The sequence below is a fragment of the Chaetomium tenue genome (assembly GCF_020726465.1).
Source record: "Chaetomium tenue strain MPI-SDFR-AT-0079 chromosome Unknown F5144scaffold_5, whole genome shotgun sequence".
In the NCBI taxonomy this organism is placed as follows: domain Eukaryota; kingdom Fungi; phylum Ascomycota; class Sordariomycetes; order Sordariales; family Chaetomiaceae; genus Chaetomium; species Chaetomium tenue.
The window spans coordinates 3,131,583-3,152,532 of NW_027117333.1; the positions used below are offsets into that span (position 1 = coordinate 3,131,583).

At 56.8% G+C, this 20,950-nt stretch overlaps 6 protein-coding genes across 6 annotated transcripts; 4 read left to right on the top strand and 2 right to left on the bottom strand.

The window, feature by feature from the left end:
• Nucleotides 1-943: 943 nt before the first annotated feature.
• F5144DRAFT_493546 (uncharacterized protein) lies at nucleotides 944-2,029 on the top strand (the record flags this gene model as incomplete). Its single annotated transcript, XM_066785983.1, has 2 exons — nucleotides 944-1,618; nucleotides 1,676-2,029. 2 exons carry the CDS (start codon nucleotides 944-946, stop codon nucleotides 2,027-2,029), a joined length of 1,029 nt encoding a protein of 342 aa, XP_066641771.1.
• Nucleotides 2,030-8,493: 6,464 nt separating this feature from the next.
• F5144DRAFT_306686 (Lipase, GDSL-like protein) lies at nucleotides 8,494-10,834 on the bottom strand. Its single transcript, XM_066783927.1, has 7 exons — nucleotides 10,284-10,834; nucleotides 9,850-10,224; nucleotides 9,636-9,793; nucleotides 9,405-9,583; nucleotides 9,254-9,345; nucleotides 8,948-9,190; nucleotides 8,494-8,864 (listed from the first exon to the last, which is right to left on the bottom strand). The coding sequence occupies exons 1-7, from the start codon at nucleotides 10,490-10,492 to the stop codon at nucleotides 8,819-8,821; spliced, it is 1,302 nt and encodes a 433-aa protein (XP_066641772.1). The 5' UTR covers nucleotides 10,493-10,834; the 3' UTR covers nucleotides 8,494-8,818.
• Nucleotides 10,835-12,631: 1,797 nt separating this feature from the next.
• Nucleotides 12,632-13,788, top strand: F5144DRAFT_306769 (uncharacterized protein). Its single transcript, XM_066783929.1, has 2 exons — nucleotides 12,632-13,640; nucleotides 13,693-13,788. The coding sequence occupies exon 1, from the start codon at nucleotides 12,860-12,862 to the stop codon at nucleotides 13,412-13,414; it is 555 nt and encodes a 184-aa protein (XP_066641773.1). The 5' UTR covers nucleotides 12,632-12,859; the 3' UTR covers nucleotides 13,415-13,640; nucleotides 13,693-13,788.
• Nucleotides 13,789-14,547: 759 nt separating this feature from the next.
• Nucleotides 14,548-16,271, bottom strand: F5144DRAFT_515716 (uncharacterized protein; the record flags this gene model as incomplete). Its single annotated transcript, XM_066786615.1, has 1 exon — nucleotides 14,548-16,271. A coding segment is annotated over exon 1 (1,575 nt), but the record flags the coding sequence as incomplete, so codon positions are not given.
• A 193-nt stretch (nucleotides 16,272-16,464) lies between these two features.
• On the top strand, nucleotides 16,465-17,466 carry F5144DRAFT_493651 (SCO1/SenC-domain-containing protein; the record flags this gene model as incomplete). Its single annotated transcript, XM_066785992.1, has 3 exons — nucleotides 16,465-16,698; nucleotides 16,764-16,973; nucleotides 17,035-17,466. 3 exons carry the CDS (start codon nucleotides 16,465-16,467, stop codon nucleotides 17,464-17,466), a joined length of 876 nt encoding a protein of 291 aa, XP_066641775.1.
• A 793-nt stretch (nucleotides 17,467-18,259) lies between these two features.
• On the top strand, nucleotides 18,260-20,903 carry F5144DRAFT_594424 (kinase-like domain-containing protein; the record flags this gene model as incomplete). The annotated part of the gene is made up of 4 exons (XM_066790574.1): nucleotides 18,260-18,535; nucleotides 18,634-20,043; nucleotides 20,103-20,203; nucleotides 20,474-20,903. The coding sequence occupies 4 exons, from the start codon at nucleotides 18,260-18,262 to the stop codon at nucleotides 20,901-20,903; spliced, it is 2,217 nt and encodes a 738-aa protein (XP_066641776.1).
• Between the last annotated feature and the right edge of the window lie 47 nt (nucleotides 20,904-20,950).

The window sequence follows — 20,950 nt, forward strand, 5'->3', positions numbered from 1 at the left end:
CCAGCAAACCGGCAGCCAGGAAAATGCAGGAGAGTGTGTCACCCGTTCGAGCTAGCGTGGGCAGCATGCAGCTCGCGCCACAGAAACGTGCGCACCGTCCTGCTCTTGGGTATTCTTCAGCATTGTGGGCAGTGTGCCTCGATCGAAAATCTCTCGCTCCAGAAACCCTAGGTCGCATAGGGCAACGTTCGGCTTAACGTGTCGGGTGGCCTTGGCTCAGCATGAGTCTGTGACGTTTGGACTCGGCAGATCAATGGCAATCATATCAGTCGGGACCCGTCCAGCGGCCCTCGGTCCGCTTTGCTGTGTGTGTGGTGTTTCCGGCCGGCGGCAGCGACAGGGTCTGGACATTGGGCTCAAGCGCACCCGGAGTCGGAGCCATCATATCAGGAGTTGTTATAAGCTTGGACGCATGTATGTACCATGTACCGCCGGTCCTGGCACAAGGCAGGGGCCCCTGGGGGATGACGGATGGAGGGGCGGAGGGGTCTCCTCTGATCAACATCGGCCATGGGCCGTGGTCCTGGTCTGGGACAACACCCCCAGGCCGCCGGTCAGACCCACACCCAATTTGTGACAACACTGGTGGCCGCCTTGGTCCCGGGGATCAACGTGTGGATTTCGTGTGGATTTCCACTTGATCATTCCGCATATTCTCCAAGGATGTTCTTCGGGAGATCTGATGGTACAAAACGCCCCGGTTCTCCCACCCCCATTATCCCAAAAGTCAACAAGCTTCTCTCTCAGCGCATATGCTTAGTACTTAATCCAGACCACAAGCACCCCCACAGCAACCTTCGACTTTGGATATCAACGTCCCCTTCACCTTGACATACGACTCACTTGCATCGAGAAGCTGCAGCCACCAAACGGCCGCCTACCACCTTGCATCAACCCAATATAACAACACCTCGCCATTAGCTGGGCTCATCCCCTCACAACAATGGCAAACACAATGGTCGCACACTACGCGCACGCACCTCAGCATAGCCTTCAGTATGGCTACATGCCGCCACCTTCACCGCCAATGGATGAGGCGGCAAAGTGCTCGCTCCCCTCTATCTCGAACCTCCTCGGGCTTGCAGACCAAGGATCGCCGACTTCGGAAACGTCGCCCCAGTCCCAGCAGCAGCAACAACAACAGCAGCAGCAGCAACAGCAATGTATGAGCAGCTCGTGGTGGGACATGGGACAACTAGATACTGACTCGACCCCAGCGCAAGGATCCAAGCCGGAGACGAGGCCCAACTCTTCGCATTACACCAACCCGGTAACCATTCGGACAGGACTCCCGCCCAGCCCGCCCATGTCCTCGGATGCATCCTTTGAAGGTTTCAACTCGCCATCGACAAGGTCGGTGAGCCAGGTGCCGAACGGGTCAAACTACTTCTTTGAGGCAACGCCACCACTTCAGATGGAAGCCGATGCACGGCAGATGACCGCCGCCGCCGCCGTCCCGCGAGTTTCTGTCCAGGCTTCAGCATACCAGCCCCAGTACGCTCCCGGCCCTGCGTACATGAGTCAACCAGCCATGCCCTCGTACTATCCTCCGATGCAATCTGCGGCGCCACCGCAGACGCAAATGTCCGGCCTCTACTACCAGCGACCGCTCCCACAGGTATGTCGTAACCGCAGCCAGTTCAGACGGAACATCATGACTAATGTGTCACTGCAGTCTTTCCCGCCTCCGATGTCCATGTCTATGACTCTTGCGCCGACGGCCGGAAACCCCTGGCAGCACCATCACTACATTGCCCCTTCGGCGTCGGCATCCTTTCCCCAGAGCCAGGACCGGTATATCTGCCCGACGTGCAGCAAAGCCTTCTCACGGCCCAGCTCGCTGCGGATCCACAGCCACTCGCACACGGGTGAGAAGCCCTTCAAGTGCCCGTTCCCCGGTTGCGGCAAGGCCTTCAGTGTGCGCAGCAACATGAAGCGGCACGAGCGTGGGTGCCACAACTACGACAGCAGCAGCACGACGAGCAGCACCGGCACCATGAACAGCAACACCGGGGGAAGCCGCCCCTAACCCGAATCGACCACGGAAAAAAAAGGAAAAAAAAGACGCTCAAAAATGGTGTATTTTTAATTCGAGAGGAGAATCACCGGCCCACAACCACCCATAGACCTACCAGTTTCATCCCAGGCCCTGGCGGTCATAGGATATGCGACCCACGACCAAGTACGACAACCGGTATTTTTTAGTTTCTAATCTCTTTCCTTCCGGGCGATCATCTATCTCAAGGCGGAGTTCAAGGATGGACCATCATCTGCACGGCTTGGCGCATGGGGAAAACGGAGGCGTGGTGTTTCGGCAAGGACCTCACGTGCGACTATGGGTATGGTGGCGAAAGGGATTATTCAGACAGGGGAGGCCCCTTCGGAGGATGATATTCCTCATCACCCCACGGCGTGGCGAAGTCGGCGGCGGCGGCGGCGAACCCGGTCTCAAGGGATATATTTTGTCTGGTCTGGGTTGCGGAAGCATTTACACGGGCGTTGTTTTCTTTTGTTTGGATGACTTTATTTTCCTTTGTCACTCTTTCCTTTGTCGACACGACGTATCCGACCAACGTTTACTCCAACCGGAGCAACGTAATGTGTATAGATTCAAGGGGGGAGGACTGGGCCCGCTTGGGCGGTTTGTATGTACAATCTCCGGGGACGCAGGGATGGCGCTGATGAGGATGATGCGCAAGACAGCGGTGAAAATGAGCAAAATAAAAATGTCAAGACAATAAAGTTAACAACACGGCGTTCCCTGCCAGAGTGTCATGTGTCTCACGGCGATCGTGTTTCGAAACGTCAAGAACACAGGGTCTTCCCGACTTGGGCCGGAGAATAACACGCACATGGTGCACAGTTGGTGTCGTACATATTACACAGTACACAACATATCTCAAACAGCATTTGCCATGCCAAAAACAGAATTGCGGAACTTGTCGGGATCGGAAGTAACTTTTCGAACATGCACAATAGAAAATCAAGACATTACGAAGACTACTCTGGTTGTCATTTTCTGATAATTTAAGTTTGCTAGGCTTCCAAATTGCCGGGTTCGGCAACAAAAAAGATCGGACCATGGGTGGTGATGCAAAGCGACGGCTTCCCGAATGTCCCGTTGCCCCTGGCCAGGTCTGTACTAACCAAAACTCAAAAACCCCCATCACCTTATCCAAATTCCCATGCCAAGCTCAACCCGAATTCTTCGCTCCCCAAAATCAAAACCACCCCCAAAAAAGAACTGGACACACAGCGCATTCACATTTTCCCCATTACCCCCATCACCGTCACCGACTACAACTCCCGTTCTGCACCTGCGCAGCCAGACCGCCTTTTTGGGGGTTCCCGGGTCTTGCGAACATCAAGTTAGCCCGGCGCCGCCGGCCGAAACGGATCTGAACCCCTGGCCGGATACCCCACGATGCAGGGATGATCGCAGATCACCGGGGGGTTACCCGGAGTAAAGTGGAGAATCGCTTATGTGCAGCGCGGGCGCGGCTTCGACGGGAGGGAGAGACAAAAACGATGGACAACACACACATACATGCACACGCAACACGCACACGCAACCCGCACATGCCCGAAGCTAGCATAGGTGGCTAGTGTGGTTTGTGGTGTAGTTAGTTAGTTAGTGGAGGTGGGCGCTGGCTGAGACAAAAAAATCTCTTGAAGAAAAATGACCTGATCGGTGGATGGGGGAACCTAACCATTGGGAAGGGACACCTATCCCCTTCTCGATACCGAGGTGTTCCCCCCCTCGAGAACGGTGGGTTTTTGCAGATCATCGCTTCGTCAGCTCCCCGGCAATGAACTGGAAGGTAAAATAAAAATGAAATAAAATAAAATAATAACTAAATAAAATAAAAACGCAACATTCGAATGAAAACCGTTGCACCGTCACACGCTGTCCAAGCCAGTTTAAGGTAACCAAGTCGTCTGGGATGGAAAGGGTGGTGTGGTGACGACAGGCGTAGGGGATCTGCGCTCGATGCTGCCAAAAACCACCCCAATGTCCGTTGTGGTGGGTCGAAGGCGTGCATCAAACCGCCCTTCCATCTCTTTTTTTTTTCTTGGGTTGGCTTTGTTATCTTGCGCGCATCAGCGGGGTTTGCCGGGCTAATTGCGCTAAGAAAGCAGTTGGGGAGGGGTTTTCGTTAGCCCGTGAGGAAGGCTTGCTTCGTCAGCTAGGTAGCAAGTCTATCGGGGAGCGGGGGGCCGGGCAACTGTTTTTTTTTTTTTGTTGCTGGTTGTTCTAGCGCGCTTCTGGCGTGCGTTCGTCGGGCTCCACCTTGTCTCTCTCCCGTGTTCGGTTTTTTCTGGAGTTCCATGTTCGGCTGCTGCTTGGCCCAATTCCGCATTTCTGCAAGGCGATCCTCGGCCCTCGTTCGTGCATGGTCCCCACCACACTTTTGGTCAATCATTGTCGATCAACTTTCGAGGCTCGAGCGAGGCAACGAGGGTCGGCGGTCCTGCCAAGCTCTTGCGCATCTGCTCGTTCTGAATGGGGAACCGTTTGGCGAGGGGCAGCAGGGGATTTTCGTCGGGGGGTTGGCATCAATGCAGCATGCATCAGGCCGATCAACGATCAGCGCGCCGCGTGCTAGCCACGCTTTCCTGCATCGAGCCATGGCATGGTGAATTGTGGCGGGCAATCAAGCACTTTTGCGTGGGCATTCGTGGTGTGCGTGGCTGATGTCATGGAGCTAAAGCGTGCCAGTCCGGGCCAGCTCCCGACAGGCGAGCGGCGCGGCAAAGACAGGCGAGACAGGCTGGCAAATCAGGAATGAGTTTGCGTATTGGGCTGGGACCCTGGGAACCCCTGCCAACTGGCCCTAGGCAAGGCAAGGAGGCAAGAAACAGCGCTGAGGGATCTGAGATGGAGAGTCACGCTCATGCCATGCCACATGCTAACAGGCCAGGATCATGGATTTGTGGGAAACAGCAACAGCAGGTTCGAGACCGCAGCATCGGGGATTACCACCGCAAATCGTCAAAGCTGCTGGCATCGGAATCCCGACCAGCGTTGCCGGCTTGTTACCTTGCGCCACGATGGGAAGATTGCGCATCGTTTGATGCACAGCAACCCGACTCGGATTCCTATCACGCTCACACGCCTACACCAGGTACCCATGAGTCCAATGGGATACGCGCCAGCCCCGTCTTGCATGGCCCATTCAATACTGGCTGCCTACTAACTCACTAGGAGCTCACTGCTGCTGACCAACATGTTGGACTGCTTTGCTAGTCGTGTTGGTGTAGCTGTTGTCCCCCACGGCGCCACGACGGCCCCATTGCCCAATGCGCCAGATCTATCGTTTCACGGATCGCCACAAACACGGGATTTGGGCCACTGTCACACATCAGCAGCGACGCATCCACACATCCCCCCATCCCGTCATTCCACTCCCGTCCGTGCTGTCCTCCGCCAGGGCAAGGCACGACTCGACTCTTGGGATGACACGAGACCGCCACATGTCAAAACCGAGCAATCCACACACCACGTTTTGTCGTCCCGTAGCAACTGCCGTCCATCCAGAGATGCAGGGATCTGCGAGGATCATTGCGCCTCGCTTGAGGAATTGGGAGGGAAGGTCGAGAGTCCACCAGTGCCAAGATGCAACTATTTTTCTTTGCTGCTGCTTTGTCCGCCGTTTCCGCCAACTTCAACATCAGAGATTATCGCAGTGGAACCCCGATGACATGCCCGAGGCTCGTGGAGCGGACATACCGGCGCGCAGTTTGGCGCGCAGTTTGTGACGACTCAGGAACTCGCTCCTGTGGTTTGATTGCTTTCGGAGCACGCTCTCAAGCAGGCAATCAGCAATGTGATGGAAATTCGAGCTGAACAAAAGACCCCTCTTCGGCTTCTGCATCCTTCGCTCTTCCCCGGAAGATCGTCATCGTGATCGCCCGCTTTCAACGCCTCTCAGGGAGTCAAGGCAAGGGCTGAAACGACGGCGTTGTGCGTGGGCGCCGAAAGGCCCGTGAAGATCATGGCGCTAAACTAAACTTAACGACGACAAGCACGGAGCACGCACCACCACCCGTTCCCGTACCCATGTTCTCGGGTCTTTCGCTTGTGAACCCCTACCAACTCGAACAACAAACCGACGAATCCAAAGTCGCCGACCTCACGAGTCAGCGGCCAAGGATCTTGGAGGCGGGCTTAGGGGACTCCCCATTTTTTCCATTTTCACCACTATCACCTCGCAAGCCCAATCTCGTCTCTGCATGCATGTCTCAGACGCGCATGTGTCCCGTGCTTGCCCTCCCATTCTTGTCATCCCAAACGGGTCATCACTACACCACGCCAAGGCAGCTGGCGCAGAAGGAGGACCCTGTGAGATTTTTGGCAGCACGGGAGCGTGGGATCAGAGACATGCCGCCATCACATTGTGTGATACGCGGTAAAAATAGGTGCGGTGGAAATGAAATTGGGACGCGCCAGCGCCCGGGAGGGGATCCCTAGTGCCCGCCGGGAATGGCGACGAGCAATCTTCCACGTCGCCGATCAGATGGGGTGCCTCGGATCTAGATTCGATTCGCCCGCTTTGGGAGGTTTGCCTTCCTCCAGCAAGGCTGGTTGCCAGCCTCGTGCCCGTTTTTGCCATGCACCAACAAGTCAAACACAAGAGAGTGGTGGAAACAGTTCCGTCGCCCCGAGTGTGGATGCTGGTTTTTTGGCTTCAGCATTCGGCGGCCGGATGGTGGGACGGGGTTGGCGTTTCAGACGCGCCGTGTCAAAGCCCGCCTTTGACACGCCGGGTCGGCCAGCTGCCGAGGTAAGGGGCTGGGTAAACAACAGGGGTGACTAAGGCTTTCTTTCTCCTGGGCCTGCCCATAGCTAACCCTAAATCAGGGTTGTCGCGCGAGAAATGGCCAAGCGACGACAGACACGGCAAACACCATACCCGGGCCGCTTGATTGATGCAGGAGGCCGATGTCCGAGACGCTCTTCGCCAAAGGCCGATACTTTTCTGCTTCGTCACCCAGGCTCGCGAGACGGTGAGTCGGGCAGCCCCGGTAAAGAGGTCCAAGCGGCGGGTATAAGCGGAGTGTTTAGCCGTTTACACGGCCAACTCCGTCCGCATGAACGTAATTTTGACGACTTGATGCCATCGCCGGAGGCAGCAACACCAGGTCCCCGGAGACCCAAGATGTGGCCCCTCGCGGGCGAAAAAGAGTCACGAGATCGGAGTCTATCCTCTCCTCTGTGGCCATACGGGGGGGTCTCCTATCGTGCCATTCAGCGCTCAGGGAATCGAGGCATATCCACGGGATCGTTGGCAATCGGTCAGATCGTCAGGAGCGGTGTATCGATCTCTTGACTGTGGCTACCTGTAACCATGGAAGTTGAGGGATGGCCAAAAAAGATGCATGGGTAAATCGCATGGAGGCAACCACAAAAAGTTCGGTTGGAGCTTCCAAACCAGGCAAGGATGGGGTTAAGAGCCGAAGAAACCCACCAGCGATCACCACAATCTCGGCGGTTCCTGATCAACCACAACGGTCTCCACGTTCTCGTCGGCAAGGCCGCCACCCCCAACTTGCTAGCCCCCTGCCGGCGGGCAGGGACGAAAATCGCGATCATCGCGCGAACAGCTGAGTCTAGACGGTACCGGAATCCAGGCCCCTGCCGCGATGCATTCGTCTCGAACGGAGTTCCTCCCGGCCCCCCTTGCTCGACCCGGCAGGGGGGAAAAGAGTCAAGATCGTCGTGGGAGCCATCCTTCCGCCCCTTCAACCCTGCTAGGCGTCCAAGGGGCCCCCGGGGGAGTCTGGACATGTTACAGGTACTTCGGTCCTTGGGACCAGGGCTTGGAGCAGCCAAACCTCACCTCATGCCCTCGCAAACAAGGGAGGCTACGCTACAGACGCGGGTGGTGGAAGCGAGGCTCACCCGCAGAGATCACCAGCCGGCCGGATCGCTCCCCGTGTTTAAACGTAAACATGGGTTGTGTTGCCGCCCCCCGTTGCCGGACAATAAGACCGCTTTGGGCTACGCCTGGGGCCGAGAAAGGGCAAAAAGTGCGGGCGGGCGAGAGCTGAGTGTCGTGATACGCAGGCGGCAGTCACCATTGCGAGTTCGTTTCCAGACTGGAGGTGAAGCCAAGTCTCCGAGGGGATGGTTATCACAGCATCTGGAATCTCGATCCCAGGGGTAACGACACAGGTGCCGGAGGTAAGCGTCGTGAGCCGCCTTGAGATCGCCGTGGCCGTTGGCAAAGTAGGGAAACGGTCAGCCGCAACGGGGGAAGGGAGACGGTAGAATCTCATGAGGAACTCAGGGGGGAAACACAAAGACAAGACAGGAAAACGTTGACGACGGGCTTGGGTGAAAACGCTCGCTTAACACACACAGCACACCCGCGTCAAGCACCAGACCCCCAACCCGCAAGGCTCTCGCTGTTGATGAGTTTGCCGCTGATCTCTACCGCCGGGGAGTCGGTAATACGGGTCAAGTAACTAACGGTGTGCTGGTGTTGAAACGATGAAGCAGGCTTTGGCGGTGTTTGTGGCTGGTTCGCTCAGTGAATCTCGGCCTCCACCACCGCTTTGTCAACTTTGAATGCCAAAAGGAGGGCAGAGAAGCCCGAGTTTCTGTTGTTTATACAAGGTAGGTTATTTGATGTGAGGTTGGCCAAAACTCCTTGACTACTGGAGACTTGATTGAGCCTTGTAGATATTTACCCTGATGGCAGTGACGAATAATTACTGGCTTGTGTGCATGCGTGTTTCTCTCTCATATCCTTCGCATCATCATCATCATGTCATTGTCGTCCAACTTTCCAGCCTCTTGCCCAACCACAACCTCTCAGTAATCGGTCTCATCGTTCCAGTACAGCGTCTCGTGAAAGACCCTAACGCAACAGTTAGCCTCCTCCACAGCTCTCATCTGGCGAGGTGAAAAAGGAACACAAGGCAAAACAAGTCAAAAACTCACTCTGGCCCCGTAGCATAAAAGTTCCAGTCAAACTTGATCCGAATAAACTGCTGGAGATGGCTGGCCACCTTGATAGCGCCCACGTCAGTCGGGTGCCACTGCGGCCCGATGTCGTTGTGCTGCATGATGCCCGTCGTGTTGAAGTAGTGGACGAAGGGCTTCGCCTTCTTCCCCGTCTTGGACGTCTTCTTGGTGACGCCGTCGTAGATGGTGGGGTTGCGGAGGTAGGCGTCCGAGTTGAACCTGTGATTGCGATGTGAGTTTGGCTAGGCGGTGTTGTGTTGGGAGTTGGTTTGGTATGCTTACCACTTGACCATCTGGTAGATCTCCTTGACCCAGCCGTCGGGAGCCCTGGGGAAGTATGTGTTACCGGACTGGTAAAATCCCAGCCAGAGGGACTGTGGAATGGTGTGTTAGTATGCCTCTGGCGCCCTTGGAGTTGATAAGGGAGGCTCACCATGACAATGACTTGGGCCTTTGGATACTTTCCGTGGACGCCCTGGATGATCTTGGTCAAAGCATCAATGTAGGCCTCAGTTGAGACGTTGTTTGCCTGGTTGTGGTCGTTTGTACCAATGTTGATGACCACAATATCAGCAGCCGGGTGCTTCTTGAAGTCCCACGGCTCCGGGTTGTCTACATTGTGTGTGAGCGCAGGTGGTCATAAAACTGGGGGACCTCAACTTACCACCGTGAATTACAGAGGCGCGATGGCTTGTGTCGGCAGTGTAAAACCACTGATGGACTTGTCCCCTAGGGTTGCCCCAGCAGTCTTGGTCGGCCGCGCAGATTCCGGGATAAGCGGTAACCGCAAACTCCGTGTTACCCAGACCAGCCCCGAGGCCACTTCGCCATGTCAGTCAGCACCATACCATCGTCCAAGCAAGCCGGAGTGAACATACTAGCCCCAGCTTGACAAGCCCTCGTACGTTGTGTACATGCCCGAGGCAAGACTATCGCCAATCACCTCGATCCGACGGCCGAAGTCGGGCATTTTGATCAGCTTTTCTCCAGCAGCCACATGGACGGCATCAATTTGCACGCCGTAGGCCCAGTTCGTCACCCGCATCTCAAAGGTCCACGGGTTGACCGGGCCGGTCTCGTTTGAGCCTGGGGTTTCCGGGCTCACGAGCAGGTGGGTAGCTCCGGCGGTAATGTTAGTGAAGGTCCAGTCGAGCCCTCCGATGCGGTAACCGACCAGAACGCCATCGTCGGTTAGGTTGCCGAATGAGATGGCAACCGTCTGTCCGGTGTAGCCGAATTTGATACCGGGGGCTCTGGTGATTGTTAGCTTCATAGATCATTTATTTCCTTGCTTTAACGGATGTCCACTCACGACCACCAAGAAACATGTTGCGAGTCCCACCGCCCCTTGTACGATATCTCAGGGGCGTTGGGCGGGTACGTCTTGAACGAATGCGCGGATCGACCAATGCGGGTATTTGGGAAGTTAGTCTCTCTCACTTGGCCATTTTGAAGGATAGTCGCGGACACGCGCGAGACAAGGCCGAGGCCGAAAATGGCCAGTCCAGATAGAGACACCATGGTTTAAACCGATACAAATCTCAGATCTAGTCTACTATCTCAACCGCTGAGAACGGTCAAGTCCAAAGCTCTACTTATACCTGCCATCTCCCTGCATAACAACGATCGTTCATTGATGGAATCGTAACCCGCGGTGATGCGGGGGTTGAGTCGGAAATGCGGGATATCGATGCTGCAGCCACACCAACTCGGCTCCATGATAGAGATTCCTAGCCGACATCCAACGGTGAGGCAAGGGTGAGATCTGGAATACAAATGGGCTCCTTCTGACCGAGCGTAGAGTTTTCGGGTGATACCGCCTGCAAGCCGGGAACATCTGCCTACAACAGTCAAGTTGTATGGAAAGAGCGGCTCGTTAACGGGTGAGTCCGGTGCGGGACCTGCATGCAGGATACAGAACTAGAAAGAACGACTCTGCTAGGCGAGTTGATGCTCGGAAGGGGCATCTCCGGTCTCCAGTGGTACCTTCTCGTCCACCACTGCTGCGTGTGGAGGGCTGAGAAGTTCGAATTCGGGAATCTCCAAGAAAACTTCAAGGCAGTTAGTTGCAAGAAGCGCATTTTGGGATACCAAACGTTGAACATGTTTGGTGCCCGTGTAAGTGTGTTACAGAACACTCATATCACTAACCAAATATGCCAACTGCCGCCAGGGTCAATTGGTCAGCCCTACAGATTACTGGGATACTGTGAAAGTGTCACCAGTGGACCTGCAGAACGAACGGGCCGAATAACTCTCCCTCCAATAAGCTTGAGATTGTGCTGATAGGCATCGGTAGGCCCCAATGCTGTTGGCTGAAGACAACGAGCAAATACAGCGGTGGACTGGCTCACTTATCGTACATACATACCTAGAGGTTTGCGTCTTGTTGGACGTCGCTCCATGCACTGCGGCTGCGACGCCACGAACCGGGATCCCTCGTCGTTCCAGAGAGTCGGAGACAAATCCAGGCCGCCTCAGAGGCCGAGTGGCCGCATCTGCGCGACCGCTGCGGGTGAAGAAAAATGAGGCGCATTCAAGGCTAATCTACGTCGCCCGAGACCTCCGGACATTGCTTTCGCTGTTAAACAATGATTCTTTGCATCACGAAACTCAATGTCTCGTCTCACTCACCTCGATTCAGACCCCTGTCAATGTCAAAGCTCTTATCCCCAGCTGTGGGGTCTCGTGGTGTTCAGCAAGGGGGCCAGATGGGATTCTGCAGCCGACGGGAAACTCAACAACTTCCATGATCAACGCCAATCGTCGTGCAGTCACCCGGAGACAAAACCATTGGTCACCAATTCAACGGCATCACCTGCATTCTCTAAACCCTAGCCGTAACCGCTCGAATTCCGAAACCGCTTGCTCGCTATCGACGCTTTTGACCGAGTTTTCACGGCACGGCTCTGAGACGCACGTCACGCAATTTGCACGAGTTGATCGGCTTGGATTCCCTTCGGACGCAACCCCAAATTAGTGTGGTCCAGCATCTGACCGTCACCTGATGTGTATCCCGCGTGGGGAAAGGCGGTATAATTAAACCCAACCAAAAGTCTTAGCTCCGATCTTGAACAAGGAGTCGAAAACGCCGCCGCGAATGTCTCGGAGAGGTTGAGGAGCCATACCCGACATAGAACAACGGAAATATATACGAGGGCACTATTCCGCCAAGTTACGGACGGTGGGCTGGACGCGGCGCAACACATGAACGAGACGGCCGGGTCTGGCAACTTCGTTGGGCGTGTACCACAAGAGGAGGAAAGGATATTTGGGACGGCCACGCATCGCTGCGACCGCTTTTCGCATCCGGCCCGCAACTTTCCCTTGCTTCTCGACACCCCTCCAAAGCGCTGCTGCCGTCGCCTAACACCTCGCACAAGACCGTCGCACTCGCCTGCCGGCCAAGCTGTTATGGCATCGACGCAGTGACCGACACTGCCAGCGGAACGATGACGCCGAACGAGCCCAAGACGTCGCCGACGCTCGAGCTATCGGTGTCGCATTCACACCCGCCAGCAACCGAGGACCCGGGTCTTGGAGCGAAGCCACCGCATACCCCGCAACCTTGTTCTCCCACCGCCGTAACACGGTGCGCCGTTCCCCTGACCGGGAGGCATTAAGGTTAACCATCCCGCGAATACAAACCCCAGCGGTGCGCCGGAGGCACTGAAAAGTACACTTTACGAGAAGAGTAAACCTGGGTTGGTCTTCGCAGGGCAGGCCCGGCGGCTTTCGGGCGACTATCCGGACTTCCGCTAGCGTTCCTCCTGCGTCGATCGGCAACATAGCAAGTAGATCCGGGCCGAGGGTGGCAACCGCGAGGCTACACGACAGTACTAGCAGCCAGCCGGGATCGGAGCCTCAGCTCTTGGTGTGACAGCCGCCATGTCGTCGCAACAACCCGCTGCGGATCCCAATGCCGTGCCAGACACCCATCTAGGGTTGACAGAGGACCAAATCGAGCTCCTGCGGCATGGGCAGCAAGCCGTGGCGGCGGCCGGGGGCGCGGGCTCGACGTCATCGCGCGCCGCGAGCCGCGCCTCGTCCCAGGGGATGCTGATGATGGACAGTTCGTCGCTCAGTGCTCTCGGCCGCCATTTCGACCGGGTCATGCAGTCGATCCAGGAGCGGCTCGAGTACCTGATGGAGCAGTCTCAAGTCGTGACGCTCAGCGTCTACGACCGCGCCGGCAACCTCATCGACAACGCCGACGCCGAGATCGCGCGGTACCACGAAATCATGGCGCAGATCGACGAGCTCGAGCTGGACTTTGACCGCATCGCCGGAATTCGCGAGATCGTGCGCGGCTTTCGCCAGAGGGCCGAAGAGCTGGAGCGCGAGCTGGAACGCGCCGGCGGTGGCAACTCATCGAGGCGACAAGGCCATTCGTCGCGCCGGAGCCATGGGCATTCAAGTAGCTCTGGGAAACGCCGTGGTTGATGGGAACGAACTGCTGTGGCCGATACAGCCATGCGAATGAGAAATGCACACGACCTTGGTCCGCATTAGATGAACATACCGGTCACGCGACCGACACTGGTACAAAACGGGAGGATATGCAATGGAATACATCACCTGGGCGGGCAGTGTCACGAGCTGGTGGATTCATCCTCGGCGGGAATCAACAGGACCGCCACGGTCGGGCGAGGAAACAGAACTCGGGACGATGCAACGAGCGGGTGAGTATATAATGATCGGCGGCAGGTTGGGCTGCTTACACTCAACTTGGACAATGTCTCGGCAAGACTGGGTGGGCCTCGCGGCCGAAACAAGACGGAAAACTAGCCTCGCGGCTGCGATTGATCGATTTTAATAACTCTCCGGTTTGGGTTTTTGGACGGGGGGCATTACCCTTGCGCCGGCCGGAGGTGGCCTTTTGTTTTGTTTGTCTTTCTGTTTACACAGGTCACGACTTACGTCACGTTACGAGGGCGGTTATGAGTTTTGGTGTTTGTTGTTTCTTATACCCTATTTTGATTCGTTCGATTCGGTTGGCTCGTGTCGGGCTTGTCTTGCTGGGGGCACATCTGCCCTTACCGGTCATCACCAACTTTATGGAGCGCCGGGGCAAGATGGGGTTTCGAGGATTCCTGTATTATATAGACTTCGAATATACATGATTCTAGCAAGCAGGCTTATCGACGGAGTAATTGTTTACGGCCGACCACGCGGGCGCGAGATGGACTCTCAAATGTCTCAGGTCTCAATTGCCAGAATTCGAATGTGTATATATATATAACCTTCACTTGCGTCGATGCAACCGCGTGTCCCCAGATTATTACCAGTAACCATAACCCACCTCTTACCAAGACCAGCCCATCCCATCCCATTTTGTAGCATCTGTCCCTTTCACCCATCCCGTCTCGTAGCATCTGTTCCATATCGTCCACCACACCCACCGTTCCATTGCCATATAATCACCCACCACCAAGAAAACAAAACCTAACCACCACCCACCTCATACCACCTCTCCCAATCTCCCAACCCAATCCCATCAGCATCACCCACCACCCCTCCCTCCCAAAAAACCAACTCCCTCCCCAAACTAACCACCCAAAGAAAACCCATCAACCAACCAAAACAACCACATTCCCCTCCCCCACCCTCCTCCGAAACCGCCCCGCCGCCCCGTCCCGCACCCGCTGCTCCGCGTCCAGCTTCTCCTTGGCCTGCGCGGCCAGCTCCTTCATGTCGTGGCGCACGCTCTTGGCCAGCACGGCGCTCCACCCGTTGTGCGGCTTGCACTTCTTCTTGGGGCACATGTGCGGGAAGTCGGGGTCGGTGGTTATGGGGGTGGGGATGGTTGGGTTTGTTGGGATTGTTGGGGGGTTGGCGGTGGGGTGAGTGGTGGTGGTGGTGGTGGTGCCGTTTGTGAGGGTGGTTGTTGTGCCGTTTGTGGTAATGGCCGTGTTGGCGGTGGTGGTGCCGTTTGTGGTGGTGAAGTCCGGGTCTAGACGGCCCGTCTTGAAGATGGCTTCGCCTTGCGGGGTCTGCAGGAACAGCGCAAACTGGTGGGTTGCCGAGACGGTATCAAGGCGCGTGTCGTAGCCGCAGAGGTCCTTGGCCGTGCCCTTGCCCGCCGCGATGGCCGCCTCCCGCTGCTTCAGCGCCAGGTCGATCAGCTGCAGCATCTTCTTGCAGAGGACAATCTCCTCGCCGAGCTGGTAGCGCTCCGCAGCCGACGCCGTGAGTAGCTCTTGCTCCTCGGGCGTGAGGGCGCGCGAGGACGCCGGGAGGTCCCAGAAGCTGGTCGGAGTAGAAAACGGGACCTTGCCGAGGTGCCAGGGGTCGGGGGCGGGCAGGTCTGTGTCTCCGCCATTTTCTGGTTGGGGCGGCGCGCTGGGAGCATCTAGTAGGCCCATGAGCTCTTCTTGGGTGAGGTGGTCGGGCGCAGATGTGGCTTTGTCCCGCGGGAGGGTCGCAATGAGCTGTTCCCACCAGGCCTGGCAATGCTCCGGCGAGCAGAAGATGCTGGGATGGACCGAGTCGTAGATACGGGCAGGCTCGAGGCAGTCGGAAAGCGAGCACATCTTTTTGTAGTGGGTGGCGTAGCGGCCGCCCTCGGTGCAGTTGGGGCATATGTACTTCTGAACTAGCTTCTCGCCCGTGTGCTTGTCCATGCCGATGCATTCGCCGTGGAACCAGTCCTCGCATCGATCGCAGGCTATCATGAAGCGGTGGTCATCGGGCCCGCGGCAGAGGCAGTAGGGCCCATTGTCGGATTCGCTCGAGTTCCCGCCATCTGCCGTCTCAGCGCCGCCGCCTTGTTTCGCTGAAGCATCCTTTCTAGCCTTCTTGGGGCCGCCACCTCGGCCCTTCTTTGCGCCAGCGCCAGGCCGACCGCGTTTAGGAGCCTTGACAGCGGCGGCAGTGCCCTTCTTCTTTTTGGCAGCGGTAGTCTTGGGAGCCATGTTGGTCGTGTTTCCCATAAGGGTGTCTTCGCCTAGTTCTTGATCGATGCCATTCACGCTTGGTGTAGCTTGGCTTTGTTCAGAGTGAGGAATGGCGGGTGAAGAATGCCTTTGCTCGGATGTTTGACTTTCTCCTTCCGCAGGTGATTCTTTTTTGATTGTTGGTAACTCCTGCTGTGGTTGGCCGCCGGCGGCCGCCAGGTCGGGAGTGAAGAAAGAGGATGAGAACGCCATCATCCATGTGAAATCCAGGTGCACATTATAGTATATAGTATCAACTCGTCAATACAAGTATCACATCCGCACAGCCACCTTTACACAATAGGTACTTTGTTGTTTTGATGGGTCAAGGTCATGAGAAATTGTAAGGAATCGTTGTGAAGGGTGAATCGAATACAAGAATACCAGATGTTTACTGGGTCTTTGGGATGCATGGCCGCCCCACAGGTTCGCCTTGGCATGCACTTAAGCGTTCCGGTCCATTGATACCAATCAGACGATTTTATTGTTCGAAGCTCCCGCTTGAGCTCGGAAGCTTCCTGGAGACTTTGCGACTAAGCCACGCCCACCACCGGCGCCATGCCCCAACCAACCACCGCGGCCCGCGCCGTCTTCAATGCCCTACCGAGGGTAGCCCCGAGGCAATGTGCTCAGCAATGCCCTCGACTCATGTCGACAACGCGCAGTGCGCCCACAAAGCGACCGACAGCTCCGAACCCCGCGAGATTCCAGTCCCAGCCCTACCCGCCATTGGTGCAGCGCCGGTTCAAGTTCAACACAGTGGAGGAGGCAAAGAGCCGGTATAGGTCAGGGGTACGCATCGCAGAAAACTGGAGTATGGGATTGTTCGGGTAGCGGCTAACCTTGCTGTCGTCTAGCCCTTCTCGTGGAAGGCCGGGCTTCTCTTCATCGTCACCGGCGCCGGCCTGGTCTGGTATTTTGAGAACGAAAAGGATCGGATGCAACGCAAGAGGATAGCAGACGCGAACAAGGGCGTGGGCAGGCCCAAGGTGGGCGGGCCGTTCGAATTGATCGACCAGGACGGGAATAAGGTGACAGACCAAGACCTGAAGGGGCGGTACTCTCTGGTGCGTACTACCCTGCTGCCGTAGGGCCGGACATGGGCCTCATGCTGACTCTGTTCCCTAGGTCTACTTTGGCTTCACCCATTGTCCCGACATTTGCCCCGAGGAGCTGGACAAGATGGCGCGGATGTTTGACCTGGTCGAGCAGCAGCGCCCTGGGGTCATGACCCCGCTCTTTGTTACTTGCGACCCGGCGCGCGACGGGCCCAAGGAGATGAAGGACTATCTGGCCGAGTTCCACCCCAAATTCATTGGCCTGACGGGCACATACGAACAAATCAAGGCCATGTGCAAGGCATACCGTGTCTATTTTAGCACACCGAGCGAGGTCAAGCCGGGTCAGGACTACCTGGTCGACCACAGCATCTACTTTTACCTGATGGATCCCGAGGGAGACTTTGTCGAAGCCCTGGGGCGGCAACACTCGCCAGACCAAGCGGCCAAAGTCATCCTAGACCACATGAAGGAATGGAGGGGGCCATTAAAAAAGAGCTGAAGTTGAACAGCCAGGCGACTAACTAACTGTACAAAAAAATGTACCATATCTCCACTTGTTTGACTCAGATATTGGTGGTGCACGTGCATGTGTATACACACTTTTCTGGGCACCTTTCTGGGCACTTTTCTGGACATCACGTCAAGTTCTTTGGCAGCAAGTCGATGTTTCAGGCTGCCATCCACATCCCCAAAACGCAAATTGCAGCCCATTCGTTGAACGGGAAAACCCTGGTAGCCAGAGAATCCAGCACGTGCAATCCCAGACTTTCGGGTTCTCCAAGGGGACATGCAGAATGGCACGGTGGCTGCAGCCCATCTACGTCATCCTGGTTGGGCACGAGCCCATCAACGCCTATCTCGATGAAGTGGGGCTTGGGACCCGTGAAATGCAACCGCCATAGCCCCGCCGAGATCAGGTTCCCGACCGATACCTGCCGTTTTGAGCCAGAAGAAGTTTTAATTTCTTTTGGGCTGCAGTTTCCCATGTGAGCGCCCTTCCATTTGCTTCGTCCAAACACTCAACACCAAAACTCGAATTTTTGTAGGCCCAAACATCTTTAGCCCCATCCCTGACTCAGGTTGGCCCATCCTTGAAAAGCTTATCGCTCCCCTGCCTTCTTGCGGAACTTGATCACGCGGGGTCTCCATCAATTGCTGGCGCTTGGGCACACAACCACCTGACCTCTCCGTTCATTATCATTACCTTTACAAATACCGCTTTTGTCAATTGAAGCCAACTGGGAGAAAGAAACCGCCCGCAGTTCGCCCTGCATTCTAGTACCGACGCCACCATGTCTGCACCGTCCCCGGGAAATCCAGTCCAACCAAGGCGCTCTGCCTTGAAGATGGACGGTGACAGCGAGAGGGCGCCCCCTTCAAGTGCGCCAGTCAAAGGTTGGTACTTTCCCCTCCTACTCGTCACATCCCCAGCCGTCTGTTTTACGCCCTCAGCTAGCGCGTGGCAGAATTGGCAAGAAGCCATCTCTCATTTGCCCAAGCCCATTCGTGTGGCACTTGAAACGCGCAGTCTTATCGCCCAGGAAACACAACCTGCCCTAGCCATCCCAGTGGGCAGCCACTGATTCCACACCCGCTCCTCGATCACCTCATCTCATTCCTCTTTTCCTCCTCATAAACCTCATATTAATACGTAGCAGCTGTTCAGATCGCTGAGCCCCAGCCCTCATCTCCCGACGAGTCACTGGTGAAGAAGCAATTTTCTGCGGGTGTTGCCAAGCGGCTCAGCGGACGGCCTCCTTTGTCTACTACCCCTTCGCGGTCTTCTGGCCTCAGTCAGTTTAGTATGGAAAGCGGCCCTGATTCTGCACCCGTTACCCCCGCCGCCTCTGCCGAAGATCCCCAGAGCCACCAACCTCATTCTCATCACCGTCACCGGCTGGATCTGGGCACCGAGCGCCTCTTGTCCCAGGTGGCAGAGTGGCTCGAACGGGAGAAGACTAAGAAGAAGAACCAGGGGTCCCGGAGGCCCCATCTACGGCGGAGATCACCCCCCAGCAATGTCGACATTCCAACCCCAGCCCCTGGCAGAGCCCGAGCCGACTCCATTGAGTCTGACTCGAGCGAAGTGTCCCTCGACCGGCTGCAGAGAATCCTGGACGACAACGCGACCGCCCTGGGCTTGAATTCCCTGTCACAGCTGGTCTCGCGTTTTGGGCGGAGGCACCGGAGGAAATCGTCGAGTAAAACTTTCGCCCGGACCGCGTCGTCCGACACCGAGTGGTTCGACGGCGATGTCGTGGTCCCAGGATGCGATGCCGTGCTCGACAACTCCAAAACACTTGCTTATACCGGTGGCAAAGCCGGCGCCGACGATTCTGCCTCCATCTCGAGCCGCAAGGAGGAGAAGGAAAGGCAGAACTGGACCACGTTCAAGAACGAGATCATCCGTATAGCGCACACCCTGCGGCTTAAAGGTTGGAAGCGCGTTCCGCTTGATAGCGGCGAGAGCATCTCGGTCGAGCGCCTTAGTGGAGCCTTGACCAACGCTGTCTACGTGGTATCACCGCCTTCCGACTCCCTCTTACCCCGGGAACCCGGCAAGAAACAACCGGGCAAGGTACTGCTGAGAATCTACGGGCCCCAAGTGGAGCATCTGATCGACCGAGAGAACGAGCTGGGCGTGCTTAGGCGGCTCGCCCGCAAGAAGATCGGCCCTCGGCTCCTGGGGACGTTCCAGAATGGTAGGTTCGAACAGTACCTGAATGCCACCGCACTCACCCCGGGGAGCATGCGGGAGCCCGAAACATCCAGGCAGATTGCCAAACGAATGCGGGAGCTGCACGACGGAGTTGAACTGCTTGGCGAGGAGAGGGACCAGGGGCCGGGGGTGTGGAAGAACTGGGACAAGTGGCTCAACCAGGTCGAGAAGACGGTCTTGTTCCTCGATAGACAGATTCTTTCCAATTCCCAGAACCTGCCAGCCGCACACGGCTTCGTCTGTGGCGTGCAGTGGCCCGTCTTCAAAGCCCTCGTAGACAAGTACCGCCGCCATCTAGAAGCCCATTACGGTAACGCCAAAAACATGCGCGACAAGCTCGTTTTTGCCCACAATGATGTAAGCTCCTCTCTCTTCGTCACCGCTCTGACCAACCGCCTAACCCACTGTCTCCCCAGACCCAATACGGCAACATCCTCCGCGTGCGGCCCGATGACCAGAAATCACCGCTCCTCCAGCCCGCCAACGAACACAAGCAGCTCGTCGTCATCGACTTCGAGTACGCCGCCGCCAACTTGCCCGGCCTCGAGTTCGCGAACCACTTCACCGAGTGGGCCTACAACTACCACGACCCCGTCCGCCCCTACGCTTGCGACACGACGCGCTACCCGACCCCGGACCAGCAGCACCACTTCGTCAAGGCCTACGTCAACCACCGACCGCAATTTCCCTACGTCGACACCCCCGCCGCCAGCCCCCCGGGCCCCGGCATGGCGTCATCGTCGCCGTCTGTCAGCGGTATCAGCCTGCATGCCGTCCCCTCGTCCAGCTCCATCGTCGAGTTCATGCTGGACGCGCGCGTGCCCGCTGGCGGCTGGAAGGAGGAGGAGCGCAAGGGCGAGGAGGCCGTTTCGGGCAGGGTGGAGGCGCTGCTGGAGGAGACTAGGCTGTGGCGCACGGCCAACAGCGCGCAGTGGGTGGCCTGGGGGATCGTGCAGGCGAAGGTTCCGGGGCTGGAGGGTGCTGGCGGGGAGGGTGGTGCGGGGGAGGTTGAGGTTGAGGGTGGGGTGGAGAAGGGGGGGGAGGCCGCTAACGGGGAGACGGAGAGCGAGGATGATGCCGAGGAGGAGTTTGATTACCTCGCTTATGCCCAGGAGCGCGCTCTCTTCTTCCTGGGGGATTGTGTCTTGCTGGGGCTGGTCAAGGCTGAGGAGCTGGGGGAGGAGGTGCGCTCGAGGATCAAGTTGGTAGAGTACTAGCGTGGTGGGGTTTGGGGATGCGCGGTCTTTCCACCTCGCCCCGTCCC

Bases quoted from the DNA above. Each gene is read 5' to 3' on its own strand.
- F5144DRAFT_306686 (XM_066783927.1), bottom strand. From the start codon at position 10,492: ATGGTGTCTCTATCTGGACTGGCCATTTTCGGCCTCGGCCTTGTCTCG. The intron at 10,225-10,283 runs GTGAGTGGACAT...AACAATCACCAG, and splicing joins CAACATGTTTCTTGGTGGTC to AGCCCCCGGTATCAAATTCG. The intron at 9,584-9,635 runs GTAAGTTGAGGT...CACACAATGTAG, and splicing joins CGCCTCTGTAATTCACGGTG to ACAACCCGGAGCCGTGGGAC.
- F5144DRAFT_306769 (XM_066783929.1), top strand. From the start codon at position 12,860: ATGTCGTCGCAACAACCCGCTGCGGATCCCAATGCCGTGCCAGACACC.